The sequence below is a fragment of the Tasmannia lanceolata genome, unplaced genomic scaffold, assembly GCF_043159265.1.
Source record: "Tasmannia lanceolata isolate RefF3 unplaced genomic scaffold, GAP_Taslan_0.1 ptg000037l, whole genome shotgun sequence".
NCBI classification, from domain to species: domain Eukaryota; kingdom Viridiplantae; phylum Streptophyta; class Magnoliopsida; order Canellales; family Winteraceae; genus Tasmannia; species Tasmannia lanceolata.
The window spans coordinates 57,133,089-57,161,087 of NW_027518714.1; the positions used below are offsets into that span (position 1 = coordinate 57,133,089).

The 27,999-nt window shown below is 38.1% G+C and overlaps 1 protein-coding gene across 4 annotated transcripts; it reads right to left on the minus strand.

Annotated features, from left to right (window-relative positions):
- Window positions 1-9: 9 nt before the first annotated feature.
- LOC143860240 (uncharacterized) lies at window positions 10-27,998 on the minus strand. 4 transcript variants are annotated; one of them, XM_077370804.1, is made up of 10 exons: window positions 27,718-27,998; window positions 25,722-25,892; window positions 23,292-23,428; window positions 21,408-21,557; window positions 10,415-10,558; window positions 6,995-7,151; window positions 4,564-4,736; window positions 4,171-4,226; window positions 1,720-1,822; window positions 10-519 (listed from the first exon to the last, which is right to left on the minus strand). In XM_077370804.1, the coding sequence occupies exons 1-10, from the start codon at window positions 27,923-27,925 to the stop codon at window positions 430-432; spliced, it is 1,389 nt and encodes a 462-aa protein (XP_077226919.1). In that variant the 5' UTR covers window positions 27,926-27,998; the 3' UTR covers window positions 10-429. The 4 variants fall into 4 exon arrangements, with proteins under 4 accessions (XP_077226919.1, XP_077226918.1, XP_077226920.1 ...); XM_077370803.1 differs by having other exon boundaries at window positions 23,292-23,450; window positions 25,720-25,892; XM_077370805.1 differs by having other exon boundaries at window positions 23,292-23,450; window positions 25,720-25,857; window positions 27,718-27,926.
- Window position 27,999: the final 1 nt, after the last annotated feature.

A 27,999-nucleotide genomic window follows, 5' to 3' on the forward strand; every position in this document is an offset into this window, starting at 1 on the left:
AAGAAGCGATGGTGATGAACATATTTTCTAATAATTAATATTCTCCAATTTTTATACAAAAAACAGCCACTGAGAATATAAAATATTATAGCACCACCTGTATATTGATATTGGTCCAATATATCCACCAGACCCCTCGTGTGTGTTGGAGATTAACGGTCCAATGGATTGGACCCTTTGGGCCCCTCGGGTTCATGGGCGAGCATCATGAGCGCCAGCATCGGCATCAAATTCTGTTCAGTGGAGGTGGGTATGGGGGGGAGTTGGTGGAGCCTCGAATGGAGGCTTCAAGACTGAGAAGTTGGCGGGGTGGTTCTGGTGTCGGTGGTGGCAATGACTGATGACTCTACTTGATTAAATGAACTTCTTGAATCATCTGATGAGAGCTATGAAAAATATAAAAAGAGAACCACACACATCATATACAAATCAAAGAACATTCATTCTGTTTGTAAGTGTAATGCCTGCCCTCTTCACAAGTTCACTTGAAGCTCGCTGTGCCAGCAATATAACTTCACCCTGTACAACAACAGTTTAGTCAAGACAATGTGTGACGCACGAAACCAAAGCATAAAAACCCTGCAATGTCATCAAACATTAGAATTAAATGGAAAGGAAAAGATGGATTCCAGTTTTATCAGAGCATGAGAATCTCACACTCCGACGGGATCAAAATAGGACACCAACTTTAACACAATTTAGAATACTCAATAGAAACAAGGATGACATACTCCATCAAAAGCTTATATAAACCCTTATTGATCCTACTACTGCAACTGGAAGTCCAATTATTCTATCCTCTATCTACAACAACTTTTCCTTATCAATGTATTCAATTATATCCTCCCTTTTATTTGTATACCTACAATGTTTATGACAGTTCATGCAGATTTTCAATTCAGATTTAGTTTAGTTAGTGTTCAAAAACTCGAAATTAGGCTCGGGTTGGAATCAGAAATTGCTATTCTTCAATTTCAAGTCGTCGAAAATTTGGCAGATTAGAAGAATCAGCTACATCAATCATCGAATTGGTTTTCTTAAATTAGAGGGGTCTCAGTACCTGGATTGGAGCCCAATCAAACTGTCATGTCTGTTAACACGGGCATTGGTTAATACAGGGATTTCAGCTGACGGTGATTTTCCTTAAAAAATACATGTTGCATGTAATTTATAATGGTTGGATTCAAATTGCTTATGTTGGTTGGAAACTAGAATTTACTTATTTTAAATTGTCATTTTTCAATTATTTCACGCTTTCCTGTTACTTCCTTCACGCTTCCCCATTGCTTCCCTTCATCCTTCCCTGACCCTTCCCGCCTTCCCAAGAGCCTTTTGCTTCCCACTTTCGCTTCCCACACTAGCAACTATGGTATGTCTCATGTTTTGTTCCGCGTGCATCTTTGGCCGTATCAAGAATAACACATCAGCGCTAACAAATAATAAGTATGCCATTAGTGATTATGGACCCATCATAACACATTATTCTTAATTGTTGTTATTCTTCATTATTTCATGTTATCTTTTCAAGCATAATGTCATTTCAGATAGTATGTGTGGTTCATTTTAGCATTGCCAATACAAAAGAAGCAGCCTCCCTAGGGATCATTTCAAGGAACATGGAAAAAATCTGCAAAGTGAGAAAGCATAGACCCCAAGCTTTCGAAGAAACCTTTCTCAAGTATCTTTTAACAAGTAAAAAAATAAGTCATGAGAGAACACCTCATTTACTGTCATTATCTTTTGATTCTTCATAACCCAGCGACCATTGCACATTACAGAATCAATATTTTCTGTTCTCATACAATAAACAAGGCTGGAAATGCTGCACATTACACAGAAAAATATCAATAATTCTGGTCCATCTCATAAAGCAAGCCTGTAAAATTAATAAGCAATTATAACCTGTTGTACATGGCTTGGAAAGAAAAACTGATTATTTTAACAAAGAAAAACAACAGAGAATTGTGTATTGGTTACTCTTAATATTACTCATGAAACCAGAACCCTTACAAATGCCCCAAAAGTACCTTCTGAAACTCTAGTCACAAATTAAAAAAAGGGCGGCCCAGTGCACGAGGCTCCCGCCATTGCGGGGTCTGGGGAGGGCTAGATGTACGCAGCCTTACCCATGCTTTGCAGAGAGGCTGTTTCCGTGACTCGAACCCGTGACCACCAGGTCACAATGGAGCAACCTTACCGTTGCGCCAAGGCTCACCCTCTTCTAGTCACAAATTAGAAGAAAAAAAACATAATGCAATGGGGTGATGGAGACGGAAATGCTGGTTCACAATCCCCACAGCTTCTATGAGACTTTGCTCTGTAGATAGAAACTGAGGAGCAATAAAAAATGGATCTTGATTGACCAGGAAATAACAGAACCATACATCTAGGATCAAAAGATTGTTATAGTTTACAATTAGTCAAAAATGTATTATGTTTATAGATCATAGAAACCATAATCATATGCCTGTATAGAGTTTGGTTTCTCCTATTACATATTGCACTCATTTTGAGAATTGAGGAAAAGCTAGCATTTGTTTGGGGTCATTTTTTCATTTCTTCCATGTGCTAAAAAAAATTTAGCATGGTATGGGAGTGGATCCTTCTATCTCACTCTGCAGGTTTTTAAAGGCATGGGTTCTCATCAGTAATGTCTGAAGTTGATTTCAGTTATGTTACAATCAAATGATTTTCTATCTTTAGTTTAATAGAGAAAATTGCAGGCCATTGTTATCAAAAGGCATGACCACAAACGACCACCCTCCCATAGAATCCGAAGTCATTACCCCTTTATCCATGGATGATAACCTTTAGAAGCTCGGCAAAGATTAGCACAAGGCATACTTCTAACCACCTATCACCCCAGAAGTTAATCCCATCCCTAAACCTAATGCAAGAAAGAAACTCCTCCCTAACTTGACAGACAAGCTTCCAAGCTCCTGAGCCTCGACCTGTACCTACAATTTTACAATCCCACCCAACCCCAAACTTTCCCATATTTTTTGGAAATGACCTTTCTGCAGAGGGAGCCTCTCTCTCCTCCCCAACTGAGAGACCTCGTTGGGTTGCATATCTTCATGGTGGATCTATTCTAGTATGTTGATTTTGGAAGGGGGGCTCATAGGTTGTAATTGGGTGTGTAAGGGGCTTTCTTTGTTCTTTGGGTCCTTGGATACTGGTGAGATTCATTTAAGAAATGCTCAATACGATCCAGGGAATTCCATCATCCTTTAAATATATAACAAGATTAGCAAAAAGAGTGGTGACCGGTTTTGCATTGGAGGGGGTGGAAAGGGATAATTTGATGATTGCTAATTCTGTTGAATTGTAGAGACTAGAAAGTAGATTTGTGCCCTTTTTATACCTTATGTAACGCTTTATGATCTACCCTGATTTTGATTTGGAACATCTCATCCTTTTTTATGTACAACTGTTTTTTCTGTAATAAATTGTTTGCTAGTGCTAAAAGAAAAAAATCTGCAGGAATCATGACCTAAAGATATGAGTTAAACTATATGCATGAAACGAATATACAGATTCTCTACTTCTCTTTTTAAGCATTGTGACTGAGTTTGAGAATGCATGCTATGTGCAAAAATTTGGAATTCATCTGGCTTCACAGTTGCGGATAGCTGTCTTATTGGAAACTTATGAGCATTGCACATAGCTGTCTAAATCAGAATTCATTAGGTAATCTGGGAGGACAATAGAAAACATGGTTGCCTTTCAAAAAAATAGAAAAGCTAGCAAAAAAATAGTCCCTTTCTTGACCATGTTACTATGGAATTCCCCAATCCTAATATCTCCTAAGCATAACTCCTCCCATCTCACAAAGTACTTGAACCTTTTACTTTCCTCCTTTCCTTCCCACAAGAATCTCTTTAGAACTTCTCTATCCTATTCACTATCTCCTTAGGAATAGAAAACAATAATATAAAGTGCCATTTTACTTCGAAATGAAATTAAATAGTTCATGCAAAGGAATAAATAGAAAGAAACAAAAGAGTTTGTCCAATAAACATGTTATACTGAATTACAAGGACGTTAACAGGCACCTACTTTGCACTATAGATTTTAAGTGAACCCTTTACTCAATTAAGAAACAGTTAACACTTATAACTGAGATACAAATGCATATATTAGTAAATTGCATCATGGATGGATTCTTACTGATCATGTACAGGAACCATAGACCATGAAAAAGGGTTGATGATGACCATGTCAGCCTACAAAAGAATCCAAACTCCCATCAGTCCCAATTGTTCTGATTTGCAGCAGGCAATATTTATTTTTGTGAAAATAATAGGAGAGGAGCTGAAATGCGAGAGAGAGAGAGAGAGAGAGAGAGAGAGAGAGAGAGAGAGAGAGAGAGAGAGATGTCCATAAGCCTCTTGATGCAAAAGGATGAAAGTGATTAAAGTTGTATCAATGGATCACTGTTAGAAGGTCTGATGATCTGCTAAGAGAACTATGGACTGGATATTAGCAACATATGATATTATAGCCCCATGATTGTGATTAATGAAATATAAAAGGATAGGTGTTATGGTCCATTCATCCAACCTTTTTTCCAACCTCAAGAGAACCTATTTCATTGTCCTGGAGTACTGACTTTGCACCATTTATTGTCACCAATTTAAGAACCATCTCAGCTGGCAAAGCGGTGGGGTTGGTTGTTCCCTTTGTATGAGCTTCCCTTCCTTTATTGATAAGAGAAGCTAGATACATCTCATCCACTGCACACGATATATTTAGAATTGTTAATATACGCTTAAAAAGATGCCTAGTTAAGCTTTGAGATTGATGAAGCTTTAGGGGCCGTTTGGATACGCGGATTATAGAATCTTGGATTTCCTCAAAATCGTAGATGGGAGACGAGAGGAGAAGGAGACCGTCCGTTTCGCTACTCTTTAGAATCTTGGATTTTAAGTAAAAAATCCAGGTTTTAGAAATCTATCCCCTGTCCTGAGATTTCAAAAACCTGGAAACATGGATGATCTTCTACTCTCTTGCTGACGGAAAGAAGGGCAAGAAATTAGCAAACGGCTGCTGCTCTCCTTCTTCTCTCGTCTCCCATCTACGATTTTGTGGAAGCCCAAGATTCTAAAATCCGCGTATCCAAACAGCCCCTTAGAGTTGGGAGAAAGTACAGAAGACAAAACATACACTAAAAGAAGGTAACGGCACATAGAAATAGAACAATGGCACAGGACCAGCAGCCCATTTATAATCGCAAGAATGAATGGTCATGGGTATATAACTATATATATTACAGTACACTGTAGAGATAATGACGACTGTATGAGTTCATCTGGTTTTTTTGTATCAGTTCATCTGTTATAGATGTTAATCTCGATTCTGAAATTTAAGTATACTTTTGTATGCCGATCAAAAAAGTATACGTCTGTACATATTCAACAATCAGCATCGGAGGGCAAATGAAATTTTCCCTTCGTTTTGAATTACTAGCCAACGAGATTTAGCTGCAGTGTTTTGCTGAAAAGGGTAGTATTTTTTGCTTCAATGTTGAATGTCAGTTAAGTGTTGCCCTCAATGCACTCAATTGAAAAATTAGTAACCTTCAGCCAGGTTTGTAGAGTGTTAGTGTGTCAGTTTTCTCTTTAGAGTTGTCAGCATCTTAGTGAGTGGAAAGAACATTAGCCCCAAATAAATTTTAGCTGTTCAAAAAAGAGAGAGAGAGAGAGAGAGAGAGAGATAGAGCATCAGCCACACATAACAAAACCCATCTGTGAGTGCTCCTATTCATGAATACTGTTTGGAGTGTCCTTCACTTCATCCCAAGGTAGTGCTAATGACTCAAGCAAGCTTCTTTACCTAGACAATGATGGAAAGGAAAATACCACAACCACAAGAGAAACTAATAGAAATTGATATGTATGTGAAATCAAGACCAATGATCTTGTAGAATATCATGAGGTAACCCACATGATATTGGTCTCACTTTCACATTCAATGGTAAAAGGAAAATTTGGATCCCATGGGGTGACATGTATGTGAAATCAAGACCAATGATCTTGTAGAACATCATGAGGTGACCCACATGATCTTGGTCCATCCAAAACAGACATCCCATGCATAAGATAAAGGGCTACAAAAATCAATGGTTTAGCTTTTCTTGGCAAAACCCTAAATGAGAATGGATCAAGGGCATAGGATATCGATCAAGGTGTTCTCCAATGGCATTTTGCCAGACTTTTAAGAAGTGGGACCCAGTAAGTTACTTTTAAGGAGTGTGACAGGCCTTTGTTTACTATTTTCCATTGAAATACATGCCAGATAGTAGATAGAGATCAAGAAGAAGATTAGAACCGCTCCAATCTGAATAAGGGATTTAAAGTTCCAAAATCATGAAAATCATCCGATAATATATTCAACTATCCACACAAGTCATACAGTACCATAAATTCCTCATCTATCTATAAGGAACAATAGTCTTGGCATTTACAAACTCCCAAGGACTATATCAGTAATATAAGTTTTAATGTGCTCGTCTATGTTGAAGAGGCAAAGGATGCCAAAAGTATACAAGTCATAACATTTTATAGGAATGCATATTCCAAGCGTGCAAACCAATGAACGTTGCAGATATGCAAAGTAGTTTAAGAAATTTATACAGAATCCATTATGCAAAAACAATAATTAAAGTAATTCAAGGAACCAATTTCACAATTTATTGAGAATCCATGATGCAAAACAATCGTTCAGTAATTCTAGGAACTGATTTAGCATGCCAAACCAATGAACATTAAAGATATGCAAACTGGTTGAAGAAATTTATTGAGAATCCATGATGCAAAACAATCACTCAGTAATTATAGCCTTATAGGAACTGATTTTTACGGATGGGATTGTTTTATTCAAAGACAAAGTTCTTTTAGCAAAGTTTTGGCAGTATATGTAGAACGAAAACAGAAAACCCAACGATTTTTTTAATGAAAAAGCAAAACCACCAAATCAAGATCGAAGAACAAACCAATGCTCATCCTATTATTTGATGGTGCTCCATCTGTACCCAAGGAGACACAAATGCCAGCATCAAGCATCTCCTTTACAGGCGCAAACCCTAGCATGCGCATTGCAGCAGCAGGACAGTGAGAAACTTTTACTCCAGCTCGAGAGAGAAAACCAATCTGTCAACAACAATCAAGCTGGTGGTTATTAAAATGAAAAAAAATTTGACAAAACATCGTCTAATGTGATATATATATATGTATATATATATATATATATATATATGAGGAAAGTGTTTCTAGTCCAGCCGACTAGAGATCATTCTCTAGTCCGTCACCCAAAAACACATGGGTCCCACATATTTAGGTGATGCAAAGCATTCATTTGATGGGCCCTGACATAGAGACGGTGTCCACAAGAAATTAGCTTCATAGGATCATCCCAACCCTATGATTTGTGGAGCTTAAAATGGACGGCTATAAACCGCTACAAATCTGTCCATTTTTTAACTCCACAAATCGAAGGGTTAAGAAGATCCTATGAAGCTGAATTTTTGTGGACATCCTATCTATGATGAGGCCTATCAAATGAATGCTTTAGATCACCACAAAATATGTGGGACCCATGTGTTTTTGGGTGGCGGACTAGAGAATGATCTCTAGTCGGCCGAACTAGAAACACTTTTCTCTATATCTATATATATATATATATATGAGGAAACTGTTAAGCTCACCAAACTTATGGTGAGCTAGCTTGCCCAATCACATGGGGGCCTACTTTGTTAGGATGATCCAAACCATTCATTTGAAAGTCTCTTACATAGATGAGGGGTGTACCAAAAATCAGCTCCATAGGATCATCCTAACCCCTCCATTTGTGGAGGACAAAAATGGACAGACACAAATCTGCCCCATTTTTGTCCTCCACAAATGGAGGGGTTAGGATGATCCTATGGAGCTGATTTTTGGTACACCCCCTATCTATGATAAGGCCTTGCAAATGAATGGTTTGGATCACTCCCCAAAATGTGGGACCCATGTGATTGGGCAAGCTAGCTCACCATAAGTTTGGTGAGCTTAAGCTCACCAACAGTTTCCTCATATATATATATATATATATATATATATATATATATATATATATATGAGGAAAGTGTTGGTGAGCTTAAGCTCACCAAACTTATGGTGAACTTAAGCACCCAATCACATTGGGGCCTACTTTGTTAGGATGATCCAAAGCATTCATTTGAAAGGCCCTTACATAGATGGGGTGTGTACCAAAAATCAGCTCCATAGGATCATCCTAACCCATTAAGCTCACCAAACTTATGGTGAACTTAAGCACCCAATCACATTGGGGCCTACTTTGTTAGGATGATCCAAAGCATTCATTTGAAAGGCCCTTACATAGATGGGGTGTGTACCAAAAATCAGCTCCATAGGATCATCCTAACCCATCCATTTGTGGAGGTCAAAATGGACAGACATTATTTGTCCACAAATCTGCCCATTTTTGTCCTCCACAAATAGAGGGGTTAGGATGATCCTATGGAGCTGATTTTTGGTACACACCCTATCTATGATAGAGCCTTGCAAATGAATGGTTTGGATCACCACAGAAAATGTGGGACCCATGTGATTGGGGCGCTTAAGCTCACCATAAGTTTGGTGAGCTTAAGCTCACCAACACTTTCCTCTCTCTCTCTCTCTCTCTCTCTCTCTCTCTCTCTCTCTCTATATATATATATATATATATATATATATATATATATATATATAGGTATGAGAGATGTACACCTGGCTCTTAAAAAGTCCTATAACGAGATCAGATCTGTGAATCAATGAAAAAAAGTAACATGCGGAAAACTAAAGCGTGTATTCTTTTTTTTCCCGTGAAAGTTACTAAAGCATGTATTCTATTAGAAATAATGAACTCCAGTGCTGAATAATTACAGATGATACATATAAATAAAAGAATTCAGCATTTAAGAAATAGTGAACTTGCAGGATCTCTAGAGTTCCATCAACTCCCACTTTCCCGTTCCACTAGAACCATCTACGCTATCAGATTCTTAATCCCTTCGTCCCTAGTACTGTAGTACGAACTCCTTACGGTACCCTAATGCTTTCCTCCCCATCGTTTTGGTCTCCACAAGAATGTTGTTTTGACCTGATCTTGGTCCCTATTCACAACTTAGGGTGAAAAAAAATTTAAAGACCTTTTGAAGCTTTTAGCAGATACACATCTCTTGTATGTATAGCAAATGTCCATTGGTTGCCATTAAAAAAGAAAAAGAAAAGCAAATGTCCATTTGACTATACTCAATTTCAGTGTGTGTGTGTGTGTGTGTGTGTGTGTGTGCTCGCGCCTGAAATAGTAGCTTTATTTAGTTGAGGTGCCTCAATTTCCTTGAGGTGGTGAATGCCTGAAGTGTCCATGAGGATCAGCATACAAAATCGGACCATGAGGACTTAGCCCCCACTCTTTCCCATTAGTTATTGGTCTGTAGTGAGGACTCATCCACCGAGGCCCATCTTGCCCATTGAGGCAACGGTCTATCATACCTTTTGGCGTTCATAAGCCCACTTCAAAGCTCACCTGGAAAGCGACACCTCCTTCAGCGTCAACAACAACACATCTTCATCACAGTAATCAGCAGACACTCACCACCAATGATCGACAATGTGCATCAAATCGGCAGATTTTACTTTGGGGATTGTGTTACTGTAATCAAACACGTACGTCGATTTCCAGCCCACATACATCAGATGGAAATCAAAATTGGTTGGAGAAGCATAAAAAAACTTAATTTATATATATATATATATATATATATATATAGAGAGAGAGAGAGAGAGAGAGAAAAGTGTAGCTACACATACGTGTAGCTAACTTAGCTACACGTATGTGTAGCTAACTTAGCTACACCGACGGCTTAAAATACAGTGGGCCCCACATTGTTTGGGTGATGCAAACCATTCATTTGATAGGCCCTCACATAGATACGGTGTGCCCAAAAAATCAGCTCCGTAGGATCATCCCAACCCTACGATTTGTGGAGGCAAAAATGGACGTGTAAAAACCTTCACAAATCTGTCCATTTTTGCCTCCACAGTTTGAAGGGTTGAGATCATCCAATGAAGCTGATTTTTTTGGCACACCCTGTCAATGTGAGGTCCTATCAAATGAATGGTTTGGATCACCCAAATAATGTGGGCCCACTGTATTTTAAGCCGTCGGTGTAGCTAAGTTAGCTACACGCATGTGTAGCTTCACTTAACTCATATATATATATATATATATATATATATATATATATATATATATATATATAGAGAGAGAGAGAGAGAGAGGATTATATAAGAACATGGCATTAATTTTTATGATTTATGAACATGGCATAGATGGATTAAATTGAATAAGAGATAGTTTCTATGATCACCTCAGCATCATTGACCCAAACAGAATGAGCTGCCAACAAATTTCTTTGTAGAAGTCCAATTTTCTCCAAGTATGTCACTGTTCCATGAGCAACATCTCTAGTATCCATCACAAGTTGATTCTCATAAGGTATTTCTGCAACATGCTAGATAAAATGGATATGATTAAAGAATGAAAAAAAAAAGTTCAATTTATTTGTATCATGATATATGGGAAAAAATAGGATTTTCCATAATTTAATGAAAGATCGAAGCTATCGTAGAACCATTTATAAAGTTACTATATAGCGCAGACATTTCTAGAGAATCCAAGTCCAACACTTCATTTTTGTAAAGAACAACAGGGTGAATATATTAAAATTTTATGAGATATGTATCATGATATATGGGAAAAAATAGGATTTTCCATAATTTAATGAAAGATCGAAGCTATCGTAGAACCATTTATAAAGTTACTATACAAGCGCAGACATTTCTAGAGCCAAATCCAAGTCCAACACTTCATTTTTGTAAAGAACAACAGAGTGAATATATTAAAAATTTATGAGACCAAATCTTAGTGATTCAAAATTTTCTACACATAAAGAGTCTCTCCTAACTTCAGAAGATTTTCCAGATCTTTCCAAATGAAACTGCATTTTTCAAGCTTCTTTATAACAGGGTGAGCGATTTGGAAGGAGAAGATAAGCATTTAAACAACTGAGGAAGAGGTTTTGTTTCAGCAGCCCAGATTTCCATGTTATTGCCATATAAAGTGCTAATAAAATGTTCCTACCATTATATATAGAAGATAAGATATTCGAGCGGGAAACAGTTGAGTTATATTGAAGAAACCTGAGAAAGAGTTTGTGTTTTACCATGGTTTAATCATGTGTTAACAACTTAACATCATTGTTTTAAATTTCGGTTTCAGTATGCGTTTCGGCCCTCACCGAAACCGAAATTTCGGTCGAAATTTTGAAATTTCAGCCGAAATCGGATAGACCATTAAAAATAATATTTTATTCAATACCGAAATTTCGCCGAACCGATTCAGTCCCTTCTTTTATGGTTTTAAATGCTCTTTGCACGTTTCTCTCTGTCCACGTTTCTCACCATCCCTGCCTCTTTACACGTGTCTCTACTCTCTATAATATAATCGAATATTTTAGTCTCCATTGAGATCTGAGCGGTTCTCTCTATCTCTCCACCTTTCTCTCGCCCCTGCCACGTTTCCCTTGGCTTTTCCCTTCCTTTTGCAACACCACAACCTTTTCTTCTCGTCCGGAGCCTGGCAACAATCGGAGATCATGATGCACTGGGGAGGGCGTTCGGAGAACATATCCTTGTTTGGTAAGAATCTGGCTTTGTGAATCCATAGGCCAAGATCTCTGTGTAAAAAAATCACCTTTTGTGGAATTGGCTTCACAAGAGATATCCTCCATAGTTCCCTTATGGCGCGTTTGGATCGTCGGATTTGGGAAGAAGAATCGGAGCTGATTCTTTTTTGGTCGATTGACGTGTTTGGTACGAAATTGGGTATGGGAATGAATATGAAATAACGTCGGAATTTAGGGTGGATATCGTTACCCACCCCAATAGGTGGTATTCCCTCTCTCTCTCTCTCTCTCTCTCTACCTTCTTCCTTATGAATATTGCTGAATCTCTCACTCATCATCTTCTTCCTTATACCCATGAAAAATATTGTTGAATATCATGAATCTCTCTCTCACTCATCATCTTCTTCCTTATACCCTCATTATCAAAACTCTTGAGTTGCATTGTAAGGGGTTTTTTCAGGACTGTCATCAAAATATGCAGTTTCTTGCTGAGACCAAAGGAGAAAAAGAAAAATCGTGTTTTCTAGGCAGCAAGATATCCAGTTTTTTTATTGGGGAAGAAAGGAAAAAAGAATACTTAGTTTTTTCAAGGCTGTGTGAGCAAAGTACCCTGTTTTTTCTTCTTTTTTCTTCATTTTTCTTCATAAATCTTTATTTATTTATCATTTTCCACTTAAGAATTTTTTACTACGGTTTGCTTTTCCTTAGCCTGCTCTTGAGGGTTCTTGCTGTTGGTGTTGTTTCTAGGGTTTGGTCGGATCTCCACTACAAGAGGTTGTAATTAGGGTTAGGATTGGTATCTCTTCCTTAGGGTTACGATTTGGATCTTTGTCTTGGTTGGGGTTTTTGATTGACCAAAATGATTCCATGCAGAAGAGCTAATGTGGGTTTGTAAGAAGCTTGAGAAATCATTTGGAAGGGAGAAGAGGGTTTGGGAGAGGAGAGGGAGATGTCATTACGATTCCCTGATTCTAAAAAATCAACCAAACATTAGAAACAGAATTGTCATTCCCTTTACAGAGGGAATTGGTATGGGTATGGAATTTGATGCGCATACCGATTCTTGATTGCAGCAATCCAAACGCACCCTTAGGGTTTGCTGAAGAAGCCATGGATCTGAACATTGGATGGGATTATGAAGGATTCAGCATTGAACTTTTCTTTCCTAGCACGGATTCTGAAAACCCCTTTGCTTCCAGATCTGGTTGGAGTAAGATTCTTGGGGAATTTGTTCTTTCTCCACTCTATGCTTGCAAAACACAGCCGGCTGTTACAAGTTTTAATATATTCATCACGGCCATCGCCCACTAAAAAAACCCTTGAATTTCTCGAAATTTGGCACAAAATATTAAAAAAAACAAATTTTCAGCAGAAATTTTGAAATTTCGAAATTTCGGCCGAAATCTGGTACCATTTCAGGTATTGGCTATTTCTGCTTCGGTGTTGACCGAAATCGGCAAAATTTCAGCCGAAATCTGGTACCATTTCAGGTATTGGCGATTTCTGTTTTGGTGTTGACCGAAATCGAAAATTTCGGTCTGAAATTTCGAATTTCGGTCGAGATTTAAAACATTGGTTAACATACGTAATCAATTCATGTCATATTTATTTAGGAGATCTTGTATCAGACTGATTAACCTAGTAGTAACATTGGAGAAGCACACCAATCCTCGGTCAAAAGAATCAATGTAGCCTCTGCCAAAGGGTCTCTAAAAACAACTCCAAATTGGTAGGGATTTTGGAAATCAAAGATTAACATCTCTGGTGCCAATAGAGAGTCAGGAGTAACTATTTTCCATTGTGATTCTTATGAATGTTTAGAGTTATGGCTTACATGCTCTACACGATTAGCAATTAGCATATAAAATTGCATATGCAGGTTAGGCATCACAATTAGATTGTGTATGTTTTTGGTAACTGTCCATGTTTGTCTTTGTAACGACCCGACCCCACTTGTAGATATTGTCCGTTCAAGGCCACTGGCCCGCCCGGTTTTAAAACGCGTCCACAAGGAAATCCAAGCACGTCACATATATACAGCCCATCACTTCCCACCCGTTCCGATGTGGGATCTCACAATCCACCCCCCTTGGGGACCCAGCGTCCTCGCTGGCACACCGGAGTACGGCGTGGTCGGCTCTGATACCACAACTGTAACGACCCGAAACAATCGAGCCGCTACAAGCAAAAGAAAAACCCGCTGAAAAACACCATAATTTTATTTTTTTTTGTTTAAATATAAACTAAATTATTACATTTTTAAACTTGCCGCAACCGCAAATATTATTCAAATTTGAAACCCAAGTAAGAGTCGCAGTCTGAAAATAAACATTTAAAGACAATGACATAACACGTCATCAGAACCCAAAAACCAAACTCCACTACGCCCTCCTCTCCCCTTTCTCCTTCTAGGTCTCCTCATCAGCAAAGGCAGCATTTCCAATATTTTCATTTCCTGTGGTTTAAACAACGTAAGCAAGATTTTCCAGTAACTAAGCTCAAGTACATCAAACAATAATGGTGAGAGGTAATGTAGAAGATCCCATGAAGAATATGCGGTTAAACAAAATATGAAACTATAAAGAAATAATATAAATCATAACCGACAATAATTAAAGGAACACACATCTTTACTGTATAAACTATATAAATAACATGCGACGGCTACACCCCGGGCTCATCTGGCATTTCCCCTTTTTTTTTGTTCTTTCATTTATTTCCGTCCAGGTACCCGCCTCACGACTTATCCACTACCCCCGTCTAAAGGTAGTGGCAGTTTTGGACTTTTGATTACGGATGACAGACATCATGTCAAGCCGCCTTAGGGATTATTTCCCTTCGGTAAGATTATCAACACAAGGCTGCGCACACTGATCGTGTTGACTTTTGACCATTTTGGTCCAAGGACGACACAACAGCCTCCCTTATACCCCCATCTACATGCTCATGACAAAGCAATAAGTAATCCATTTTATTTTTTTTTAAACTACATCATGCAAATCTACATAGCGGTTGAAATCTAAAATCAAAGGATTAACTAAAATAACTGTTTGAGATAGGAATATAACTAGAGTATCAATCTAACATTAACAAACCCATATTGAGAGATATACAAGAATAGTCCACTGTCACTTGCCTTACACTTCTGCCGGATGAGAGAAACAAGTCCTAAATAAGGATAGAGGATCGCTCAACCTGAAAGTGAGACCAACACCCGATCACACTTGATTCACACCATTTTACTATATCTAGCTTACAGAGGTTTTGGGGTGTCAATTATTTCTTTCAATGATAATTCTCATTATTACGATAATGTATTTTTAAGTGGGTTCAATTAGTGTTGAAGTTTCAGATTCACAAAGGTATACATATAGTTTAAAATTTAGAATTTATAGGTTTAAGTCATTGCTGAAATTTCAGATTCAATGCGTTAAATTTCAGATTTAAAAAGTTCATAAAAGGGATGAAATTTCTGTTTTAAAAGGATTCATGAAGGTGCTGAAATTTCAGTTTTAAAAGGGTTCATAAGTGCTGAAATTTTTGTTTTAAAAGGGTTTATAAGTTGCTGAAATTTCAGTTTTAAAAGGGTTCATAAGTGCTGAAATTTCAGTTTTAAAAGGGTTTATAAGTTGCTGAAATTTCAGTTTTAAAAGGTAATATCCTATTATTTTTCTTCAATAAAACCTATAGTCGTAAATCTATAAAATTCTAGATTTACGTTTTAAATCTTGATCAAAGCGTACAACACTACGATCCATTAATTTAAAGTTCTCAGAATTTCTTAGGTTAAGCAAATAGGGTACTTACTTAGAGTGGATTGAAGTTGGAACGGTTGGATCACCCACCTTCTTCACTTCTCCTCCTCTCCTTCTTCTTCTTTTCTTTGCAAGGGAGAAAAGAAATGAGTGCACTCTCCTCTCCTTCTTAAGCACTCTCCTCTCCTTCCACATCTACTACAATATTTAGGTGTATCCACCAACCTTCCACATCTACTAAAATATTTAGGTGTACCCACCAACCTTCCACATCTACTACAATATTTAGGTGTACTCACCAACCTTCCACATCTACTACAATATTTAGGTGTACCCACCAACCTTCCATATCTACTACAATATTTAGGTGTATCCACCAACCTTCCATATCTACTACAATATTTAGGTGTATCCACCAACCTTCCACATCTACTACAATATTTAGGTGTACCCACCAACCTTCCATATCTACTACAATATTTAGGTGTATCCACCAACCTTCCATATCTACTACAATATTTAGGTGTATCCACCAACCTTCCACATCTACTACAATATTTAGGTGTACCCACCAACCTTCCATATCTACTACAATATTTAGGTGGATACACTACAATATTTAGGTGTACTCACCAACCTTTCATATCTACTACAATATTTAGGTGTATCCACCAACCTTCCACATCTACTACAATATTTAGGTGTACCCACCAACCATGGGGAAAACATGATTGCCACATCTATTTTCCACATTTATTTCATTCCACTAAATTATTTTCATGGGAATAAAATTTTCAAGGAAAGCTTTCTATCATAATATAAATCTACATACTAAAACAAGGACCCTTGATTCGTAGATCATTCGATCTAAGATAATCGAGGGGAAAATAAAGGCCCAAATTTATGATCCGACATCGATCCAAGATGGATTGATGATCTAGGCCATTGATTGGAACAATAAGGATTAAAAATTTAGATTTTACAAAAATCACGAGGGAGATTGAAAATGGTGGTCTTTACATTCTACCCCCCTTTAAAGGAATTTCGTCCCCGAAATTCAACTTCTACAAGTATAGATTCAAAATCCTAGAGGTAAAGGCTGGAAAAATCCATTTATCTACAAGCATAACTTGCAAAAGACAAATCAATCTACTCTAAGAAATTTTTACCTTAGAAGAGTTCCGGAAATTTTTTCTGAACTTCCGACTTACGCTCCCAAGTAGCCTCTTCGACGCCATGGTGACGCCAAAGCACTTTGACTAAGGGAATTGTCTTGTTCCTTAGGACTCTCCTCGTGCTCCAAAATGCGCACTGGCCCCTCGGAAAAGGACCAATCTCCCTGCAGCTCTACTTCGTCATCCACAAGAACGTGAGAAGAGTCGGGATGGTATAAGCGAAGCATGGACACATGAAATACATTATGCATCCGATCAAGGTTTGGAGGCAACTCCAGCTCATATGCTCGAGTTCTGACTCGCTTAGAGATACGATAAGGTCCGATGTAACGAGGGCTTAATTTTCCTTTTCTTCCGAATCTCATCACTGCCTTGAAAGGTGAGATCTTTACAAACACTTTATCTCCCACAGCGAACTCGAGCTCTCTACGCCGCTGATCAGCATAGCATTCAGATGGCACCCTTCGAAGCATTGTATGGTCGTCCTTGCAGAACCCCGTTGTGTTGGGTAGAAGTCGGAGAGAAGCAATTGCTTGGGCCAAAAATTGTACAAGAGGCTGCAGAGATGGTGACCTTAATCAGAGACAGATTGAAGGTAGCACAGAGTAGGCAGAAACCTAAATATTGTAGTAGATGTGGAAGGTTGGTGGATACACCTAAATATTGTAGTAGATATGGAAGGTTGGTGGGTACACCTAAATATTGTAGTGTATCCACCTAAATATTGTAGTAGATATGGAAGGTTGGTGGGTACACCTAAATATTGTAGTAGATGTGGAAGGTTGGTGGATACACCTAAATATTGTAGTAGATATGGAAGGTTGGTGGATACACCTAAATATTGTAGTAGATGTGGAAGGTTGGTGGATACACCTAAATATTGTAGTAGATATGGAAGGTTGGTGGGTACACCTAAATATTGTAGTAGATGTGGAAGGTTGGTGGATACACCTAAATATTGTAGTAGATATGGAAGGTTGGTGGATACACCTAAATATTGTAGTAGATATGGACGGTTGGTGGGTACACCTAAATATTGTAGTAGATGTGGAAGGTTGGTGAGTACACCTAAATATTGTAGTAGATGTGGAAGGTTGGTGGGTACACCTAAATATTTTAGTAGATGTGGAAGGTTGGTGGATACACCTAAATATTGTAGTAGATGTGGAAGGAGAGGAGAGTGCTTAAGAAGGAGAGGAGAGTGCACTCATTTCTTTTCTCCCTTGCAAAGAAAAGAAGAAGAAGGAGAGGAGGAGAGGTGAAGAAGGTGGGTGATCCAACCGTTCCAACTTCAATCCACTCTAAGTAAATACCCTATTTGCTTAACCTAAGAAATTCTGAGAACTTTAAATTAATGGATCGTAGTGTTGTACGCTTTGATCAAGATTTAAAACGTAAATCTAGAATTTTATAGATTTACGACTATAGGTTTTATTGAAGAAAAATAATAGGATATTACCTTTTAAAACTGAAATTTCAGCAACTTATAAACCATTTTAAAACTGAAATTTCAGCACTTATGAACCCTTTTAAAACTGAAATTTCAGCAACTTATAAACCCTTTTAAAACAAAAATTTCAGCACTTATGAACCCTTTTAAAACTGAAATTTCAGCACCTTCATGAATCCTTTTAAAACGGAAATTTCATCCCTTTTATGAACTTTTTAAATCTGAAATTTAACGCATTGAATCTGAAATTTCAGCAATGACTTAAACCTATAAATTCTAAATTTTAAACTATATGTATACCTTTGTGAATCTGAAACTTCAACACTAATTGAACCCACTTGAAAATACATTATCGTAATAATGAGAATTATCATTGAAAGAAATAATTGACACCCCAAAACCTCTGTAAGCTAGATATAGTAAAATGGTGTGAATCAAGTGTGATCGGGTGTTGGTCTCACTTTCAGGTTGAGCGATCCTCTATCCTTATTTAGGACTTGTTTCTCTCATCCGGCAGAAGTGTAAGGCAAGTGACAGTGGACTATTCTTGTATATCTCTCAATATGGGTTTGTTAATGTTAGATTGATACTCTAGTTATATTCCTATCTCAAACAGTTATTTTAGTTAATCCTTTGATTTTAGATTTCAACCGCTATGTAGATTTGCATGATGTAGTTTAAAAAAAAATAAAAATGGATTACTTATTGCTTTGTCATGAGCATGTAGATGGGGGTATAAGGGAGGCCGTTGTGTCGTCCTTGGACCAAAATGGTCAAAAGTCAACACGATCAGTGTGCGCAGCCTTGTGTTGATAATCTTACCGAAGGGAAATAATCCCTAAGGCGGCTTGACATGATGTCTGTCATCCGTAATCAAAAGTCCAAAACCGCCACTACCTTTAGACGGGGGTAGTGGATAAGTCGTGAGGCAGGGTACCTGGACGGAAATAAATGAAAGAACAAAAAAAAAGGGGAAATGCCAGATGAGCCCGGGGTGTAGCCGTCGCATGTTATTTATAGAGTTTATACAGTAAAGATGTGTGTTCCTTTAATTATTGTCGGTTATGATTTATATTATTTCTTTATAGTTTCATATTTTGTTTAACCGCATATTCTTCATGGGATCTTCTACATTACCTCTCACCATTATTGTTTGATGTACTTGAGCTTAGCTACTGGAAAATCTTGCTTACGTTGTTTAAACCACAGGAAATGAAAATATTGGAAATGCTGCCTTTGCTGATGAGGAGACCTAGAAGGAGAAAGGGGAGAGGAGGGCGTAGTGGAGTTTGGTTTTTGGGTTCCAATGACGTGTTATGTCATTGTATTTAAATGTTTATTTTCAGACTGCGACTCTTACTTGGGTTTCAAATTTGAATAATATTTGCGGTTGTGGCAAGTTTAAAAATGTAATAATTTAGTTTATATTTAAACAAAAAAAAAAAAAATTATGGTGTTTTTCCGCGGGTTTTTCTTTTGCTTGTAGCGGCTCGATTGTTTCGGGTCGTTACAGTTGTAATAATTGTAACGACCCGACCCCACTTGTAGATATTGTCCGTTCAAGGCCACTGGCCCACCCGGTTTTAAAACGCGTCCACAAGGAAATCCAAGCACGTCACATATATACAGCCCATCACTTCCCACCCGTTCCGATGTGGGATCTCACAGTCTTATATGCCTTTCTTGAGCTGCTTAAGATCCCAAGTGTTAGTGTCATTTTATAATGTCTACAATTGTTTTTAAGTTGAGTAAGGCAGTACAGTCAGGAATTTTTATGCATCTTAGACTCTTAGTAAGCTTACAAAGTCAACATGATGCCAGGCAGCACATGGTTGGTTCTTGAAACTGATAGATTAGTTAGAAATAGGAGTCAGTAACAGGATTTCCTGGAGTGTGATATGAGAAGTTCAAGTGCCTTCGTTGCAAAGTTACATAGTGAGAAATCCAATACTTAAACCTTTAAAAATGGCTTTTTGGATTTCAGTTTTGCATTAGGTGAGGTAATGCACTACAGGTATGGACCAATTATGAGAATAAAAGCGCCTTATAAGAAAGACATATTCTCACATTATAGTACTCACTTTTTATATTCCTTTTTCCTTCGGATTGAAAGCTAGTGAGCTTCTAATCTAGACAAAAAAATCTATCCATCATGGATGCTCTGATACTAATTGATGTAAGACAATCTACTATTGGCGCTCTAATACCAAGTATGATGAAAACAGCAACTCCCCTTTCCGAATAATAAGCATGAGATATGGAATTTGCCTCAACAAGCCTAGAATAAACCAGATCGAGGTTGATTATAACCGTAGATCAGATCCTAGGAAAAACATGCTGAATTGTGCAGTTCAAACACCAAAACTAGAATTCTTGCACAGGAAATAAACTCAAGTTATTTTTGTTCCAAATCACTCTCTCCTTTGGGGCGCCCTCCCTAAAGTCCTCTTTTGAATGGAATTCCAATTCTATTTGGAATATACTTCTAAAGAAAAACAAAATTCATAATAAAACACACACACATCTCTCCTTTGGACGCCCTCCTTAAAGTCGTCTTTTGAATGGAATTCCAATTCTGTTTGGAATATACTTCTAAAGAAAAACAAAATTCACAATAAAACACCTAAAGTCCTATTTGGGATAGAATTCCAATCCTATTGGGACTAAACATTCAAAGGCACTAAAACACCTAATATAAATCCTAAAGTCCTCTTTGAAATAGAACTTCAACCCTACTTGGATAAGACATCTAATAGAAATAAATCCTATTAAATAATAGACTTCTAATGGAAATAAAACACCTTGGAGGGAGTTGGTCCCATCTGCGTACAGTAGTTCACTAAAGAATTGGACCCCCCCACTAACAACAATTTGAAGTAACAAACAGTCCTCTTGGGTCACGTGTTGGTTCTTCTCTTGCATCTTCAATGCTTATGGGAGGACGCACTACATCAGCTTCCCTTTTCTCTAGGAAGGATAGGAAAAAGCAAAAGAGAAGGTGGTGGAGAAAATAAGAGTATCCCAAAGAATATATAATGCAGTATCATGGTTGTAACCGCAATCACAGTCATCAGTGTCACTCCTGCAAAGACATAGTCAAATGCTATCCAACATTTATAAAACACAAGATATAAAGAAACCTAAAATTTTACTAGATCAGCAAAATCTTTCCATTTTTTTTATTTTAACCCTTGTTCAAAAGAATATCGAAATGCAAATAAACTAGCACAACTACTGAGAAGATCAGGAACCATGCAACAAATGTAAAATATATGCATAAGAATTGGATTTTGTACCATGTGGATGCCCGTTTTGAGTTCTCTTGCCGCATCTCTTGTTTCGAGTAATAAACGATCAGTTGCATTCATAATTTGTCTCAACCCAAACCAAACTTTAATGCGTCCATCTGCCGTACCATGATGTTTGTTGTAAAGATTCTTTTGAGACTATACTTGAGTAAGTGTGTTGGTTTCAGTAACACAAGAAAAAAAACTATTTTTCAGAAAAAGTACACACACACATATGTGCCAGTAAAAAAAAGAAAATTATATAATACATTCAGAAATGAGAAAATTCTAATTCGAAACAGAAAACTAAAATGCAGATGAGACAAAACTATTGATGAAAAAAGATGATGACCATAATTGCCGCCAAAAATTCAGATAAACTACTCTTTCGAATTATCAACTAAAGACAGCATATGCTCTAGAAGTTGCCTAAACATAAATTCTAATACATCAATTTTACTGAAACCAAAAGGCAAAGGTATTACATGTCGACAGTCAAAATGTTGAAATCTACAAACACTATTAGGATTGTTCACTGTTTTGTCACCTTGGTTCTCTCAGCCTTTGTATAATTCAGTTTAACCGTACCGAAGTTGAATCCCATTGTTCCTAAAACTCTTTTTCATCATTTTGTGATTCATTGTGAGCCTTCTCTTAACTTATTTCTTCAAAGTAGAAGGATTCTTTACAATAAACATAATCAGAAAATAATGTTCTAGTGATTCAGGTCTCTGTGCCCAGAAATCATTATCGAGACCAATTCTTATTTAAAAGAATCACTCTCTCCAAATATACTTTCAGGATGACATACATTGACCCAAGTAAAAAGTGACCAGCCCTAAACAGGACCTATTGCGGAGTATCATTGGAAATCAGAAGACTCAATGGGACTTGGCACGAGATTGCCTACAAAGCTTCAGTCAATAGGACTACAGGTAAGTCGCCATTTGAAAGTGTTAAGATAAAGAAAGCCCAATCAGAGTTCTAGACATGGTCCCTCCCCATTGCATGCCAATCATAGTGAGTATGCTGATTGTTGAATACATTCATGACATTAAAACTCAAGCATGATAAAATATTGAGGTTAGCAACAACAAATATCAAGAGAGTGTGCATCAATCGAAGATCACAAATTTCCAATGAAGGAGATCATATCATAGTGTTCCTTCGACGAGAAAGATTCCCAATAGGAATCTATAACAAGCCCAAGTAAATTAAGATTGGTCCATGTATGATACTCCTAGCATGAATATGATGAATAAGAAACATAGATAAAGAAAAGAGAAGAGAGTTTCCGCATAGAACTCTTAACTCAATTTTATTCATTGTCATAATAATGAGTTAGAAATTAAATTATATTCATCATCATAGTGAACAAGCCTGTGCATGTGGATGTTTACCGCTTTCCTAGATGTGATGAGTTAGGATTAGATGTGATGAGTTAGGATATAGTGGAGACAGGTATCAGGGTCATCTGATATTGGATTGGCTCTAGTCTTCTCCGCCTCCCTGGGAGACGGTAAACTCTAGAGTTCCATTCCAATGTCAGGTGATACTGATATCAACCCTCCATAGGACATGGATGTTTTTCTCTTTCTTTGCCCATCTCCGGGTCATGCATGCTTAGATAGGTCGTCTTCGTCTCGGGGATGCCCGTTCCCATTTCCCATGATTTTTGCCCAAAATTCTTCAAATAAGTTTAGAGGGAAAAAACAATCCTAAACGAAGAGAAGAGACCATTGGTCACTTAGAAGAAAAGCAATAAAAATAATAAAAGAAGTGTAGGTATCAATGAATAGAATCAAAAGAATGTGCCAGTATCAACGAATAGAACCAAAAGAATGTCCTAAATAATTACAACATGATAAGAAAGATGTGGTTGTAAAATTTGACCTGAATACAATAATCAGTGGTGTGAATACTCCAATTTGCGGGTAGACCCTGACCAGAATCCATGGTTGACTGCGTTAAACACGCACGTATGCCTAGTAACTCCACTGCTCGTGCCATCCCAGATACATGCTGCCCACCTGCTTCAGCAAAGCATGTCACCTGATTTAAGAGATTACAAACACAAGTTAACTACAGTGTACAGAAATTTATGGACGAGGTGTATGCTAACTAGTGGCTAATGTCAATCTTGTTGACATTCATCCAAGTGGAAGAAGAAAAGGTTGAGAGATGAAAAAGAAAAGAAAGAGAGAACAGAGAGGAGAAGAAATTTGTCTGGTTGACTTAGTTCCCCACCCCAAGATTCTAATATGTATAGCTTTCACTTCAAAAAATATTACAAAGAGGCCTCTAGGGCAAACCAATAATGGACCCTATCAAATTACACATTAATAACAATTAAACATAAGATAAGTTTTGGTGGGCCAAATCTTCAACTCCCCCGCCTCGTCTTTCAAGATGTAATTCTAACATGCAAAGCAATACTTCCAAATCCACTATGTAAGAGAGCAATTGTAAATATGCCTGCCAGTTGATCCTTGGACTTCACATGTGGTGTAGAAATCGTATTAGCGGCGACCTTCATACGGACAAGATGGCAATCAACTTTCGTATGCTGGGTCCTTTCATGAGACACAAGATTCTGACAATGTATATTGCAGATTGATTGTCGCAGTGCATCTTCATGGGATGAGGAACCATGAAGCCGAGATTTTCCATTAATATCATGAAACATTGTTTGCTTGATATTTTGCTTTTTCACTGGTTCGAGCAACTACATTTTATTTCTTACTCCGCCAAGTAACTAGATTTCATCCAACAAATGTACAATAGTTAGTAGTTGATCATTTGTACGAAGGTGATACTTCCCAATCTACATTTGTAAGACTTCCCACACTAAGGAGATTGCTTTTCTTTAATGCGAGTCCTTTTCCATGTACTCCCTCGACATCCCTTAGAATAAGCCAAACAGCTTTCCAATGATCCATAGTGGAGCTTTGAATGAACTAACCGACAACAGTTATGGGAAAAGGAGGAACAAAGACGTGTAATCATGAAATAATTTTTCCAACAAGCTGCCCGATATCGACTGAGAGTCTCACTCTGCCGAATAGAGGCGTAGCATCTTCACCTCCAGGTGCACCATTAGTAACACAGTCTGCATTTTAGTTATTGGTGGTGGCAGCAGCACTAGTACGGTAGTACCATCTTAGATGAAGCTGTCAAGAAGTTTGACTGAACACGTGAGCCTCACCCTGAGCCATACCAACTAGCTTGGCTGAATCAGAGTGATGATGATGCCCTGAGCCATACACTAGCTTGGCTGAATCAGAGTGATGATCTATGGGTGACAGAGCAGTCCTAAGTGGCATTAGCCATAGGGGATAAATACAGTGATTCTGCATGGTTCAACATTGTACCGATGGACGGCTATCATGTCCTATTGGGGCCGTGGCAGTTTTGACAGAGAGGTCCTTTATGATGGGAGGAATAACACTTATACCTTCTATCCTGATCAGCAAAAGATAGTGTTGTTGCCTATAAAAGAAGAAAGTAATGCAATCATCCCCAAGTCAAAGGACGCCATCTCGCTAAAGCCGAGCTAGAGAAAGCTACTGAGGTACAAGAACATGTTTCCACCTATTCCACATCTACTGGTTTGGTAACAGAATAGACCGACTTGTATGAGGGGCCGCTATCACAGATCATAACGGATTCTGTAGATGCAGAATCAGTGCAACAAGGAGTTGTTGAAGAATATGGGTGGAAGGTCAGAATGGTCAAAAGAAGCATTCTCATAATGGCAAAGGTGAACACTTTAAAAGGTCTTCCCTAGGCCTAGATGAATCACGTGGTGATTAAGCACCACAGAGAATAAAAGAGACTGTATAAAGTCTGACTTAAGGCAGAGGAAGCATGTTCAGTTCATCCATGGGCCTCTGGGCTACCATATGAGAGAGAGGGAGAGAGAAAGAGAGAGAGAGAAGGGAATGTGTGAGTTTTTTTTTGCTTGACTTATGCAAGTATGCATACAGACTGCATAAAATACATATTGCATGAATAATGGGAATAGGACAAGATGCATAATGTGATTATGCTGTTTAAGACATTACAGGTGAGATATATAAAATAACAATTCCATTTTCCATATTTGTTCCAGCAAAATAAACTTGAGATAAATAGGTAGAACTTCTCTAACTAATAGAAGGATTTGTGGCTCTCTATACACCGAAGAAAATTCCAATCATTTGGAGAATGTCATCAATTTCTACACACAATAAACCTACAAATAATTAGAGTGATAAAAAAAGACACACTTCAAGGGATGATTTGACCGAATTCAAAAGCCATTGGAATAAATAACACTTACACCTGAGTGTATGAGTTCGATTCCGCAAAGTAAAGTTGAGATATATGAATCCTCCTCTGTCATGTTTGATTCGTATGGCCAGATACGGCCATGTAACCAAGTCACCAAATCAACATCATCAGCAATTCCTCTCGCAAGCTGTTGAGAGGTGTGAACATGAGTATTGATAAATCCTGTTAATTTATAATCCAACATTCTTGTGTCAGTTTGTTGCCATGAGAACTTTCATTAATGTAGCAATATTTCAGAAGCAAATAATCAAGTTGGCATGTTAAAATAATTATAATATATGAAATTGATATTTATGCCAGGTTTATGTTAGGTACCTTACCAATAAGCCAAAAGCTCCATAGCTGATGGAACGCGTTAGGCAAGGCCCTTTAAACCTGTCCCATTCCAAGCTGGGTCCCACCCTTAGAAGCATGAAGTGGGGGCGGGGAAGTGTGGAGTCAAGAAGAGTCTAAGACTTGGAGCGTCGTGGGAGCGTTTATGTAATATTTTCTTTACATGTTTTTCAAAATTTAAGTACAGCAAAAAATAGTAATTTTTAACCATCTTCACAAATATGTTTCAAATTTTAAGTACATCAAAAAGTAATAATTTCTAACCATCTTCATTTTTGTGCCCTCTTTCCACGTGCCTTCTGAAGATGCCTTTGGGCTTGCTCCAATGAAGTACTTAGAGTTGGAAGAGTTCGATACAAGGAAGTTGGTAATTGGTGTAATAGGAACAGGTTGGGAACGCCATGGGAGCGGTTCCCGTCTCTTCAGGAGAGCCATGGGAGTGGTCCCCCACTTAGTCCCATACCTAGGCAGGCCCCCACTCACGACTGTAACATCTCACCACCCTTGCATATCCACCGTCCTCAGCACCCCACTCTTTCGCAACTTCATTCTGGTGGCTTTCACTTTGGCTTTTTACCAGTTAGCCCTTTTCAGGTAGTCCTCCGCACAAGTCGCCGTGTCCATGACTCGAACACAGGACGTGGTGGGTGCTCTGATACCAAATGTTATGCACCTTACCAATATGCAAAAAGCTCAAGAGCTGATGGAATGCGTTAGGCAAGGCCCTTTAAACCTGTCCCATACCAGGTTGGGTCCCACCTAGTCCCATACCTAGACGAGGCCCCACTCAGGACCGTAACAGTTGACTTGGTCCGTAGTTGACCGGCACTAGTACAAGGTATGGGATTGTATAAGAAAAACTAATATTGTCACAACTGGTTCTGATTCAGTGCTTCTAGCGAGGTAGCACAATGGTGCGCCTCATTATGGATTAGCCATAGGCCAGAATCACACTTTTGAAGGATCCTAACTGTCATATCAGAACAGCCTTGCTCGCTAACTGCTTGACTGTCGAACATCACTCAATTTCATTTAAATGTAGAAGCATCAGACAAAACCCATAAGGGTTGTTACAGCATTACTGCACCCAAATAGGGTTGCAGCAACATGGAAAACCCAACAAAGGGCTGCGGTAGCATTTTAAAAAAAAACCCAGAAAGCGGATGTGGTTTTAGCAGGGAAACCCAACAAGGGTTGCAGCAGCTTTGGTAATAATTTACAGCACACATTGTGGATCTTTCCACAAAAGAACCAGGAAGGGAGTTGATCCCGACAAAGAGGTGAGCATTCCTTGCTAGGTTTTGAGTCTTATTTCTTTCTCAAAACTGAAGAAACCAAAGATGAGAGGAAAAAAAAAATCAAAAGAGAGATAGAAGAAGAATGAAGAAGAAGAGAGGGATAAATCAGTCGACTAACCTCCCTCAAAATGTGTTTTATGTCATAAATTGATCCAAAACGTACAATTAGTTCCCCTCTAGTATATTATTGTGTGCCCCTGAGGCATATTTTAATAGAAATACTGCATAAACAATCATTTGGAATAAAGCCCTAGCTTATGAAATCAAAATCAATCCAATAAAACCCAAAAATTTCTAGCCTACGAACTGAAACAGATATTGAGAAGAGAAATGAAAAAGAATGGCAAAAATCTGACCTGGAAGTAAGATACGGCCTTGAAGATCGAGGATCTCGTCTGCAGAGTCAGAGAATTCATTGAGTATTTGGGAAGATTGACCAATGGCTTTGATCTTATCTCCCTCCACGATCAGGCCCCCGTTCCGGAAAACCCGATCATCGGAATCGACGGTCACGATCACCGCATTGTAGAGTAGAACGATGGAGCATTTCTTCGTCTTCTCCATCACTAGCGAACGATAGCGCACGAAATCTAGGTCCCTAAAATCTTTTTTCGTGACCTATCGCTTTGTAAGGAAAG

Excerpts from the sequence above, each read along its gene's own strand:
- LOC143860240 (XM_077370803.1), bottom strand. The coding sequence starts at position 27,925 with ATGGAGAAGACGAAGAAATGCTCCATCGTTCTACTCTACAATGCGGTG. Across the intron at positions 25,893-27,717 it reads AGGCCGTATCTTACTTCCAG|GATTTATCAATACTCATGTT; the intron begins GTCAGATTTTTG and ends ATAAATTAACAG. Across the intron at positions 4,227-4,563 it reads CTCTTGAGGTTGGAAAAAAG|GCTGACATGGTCATCATCAA; the intron begins GTTGGATGAATG and ends ATTCTTTTGTAG.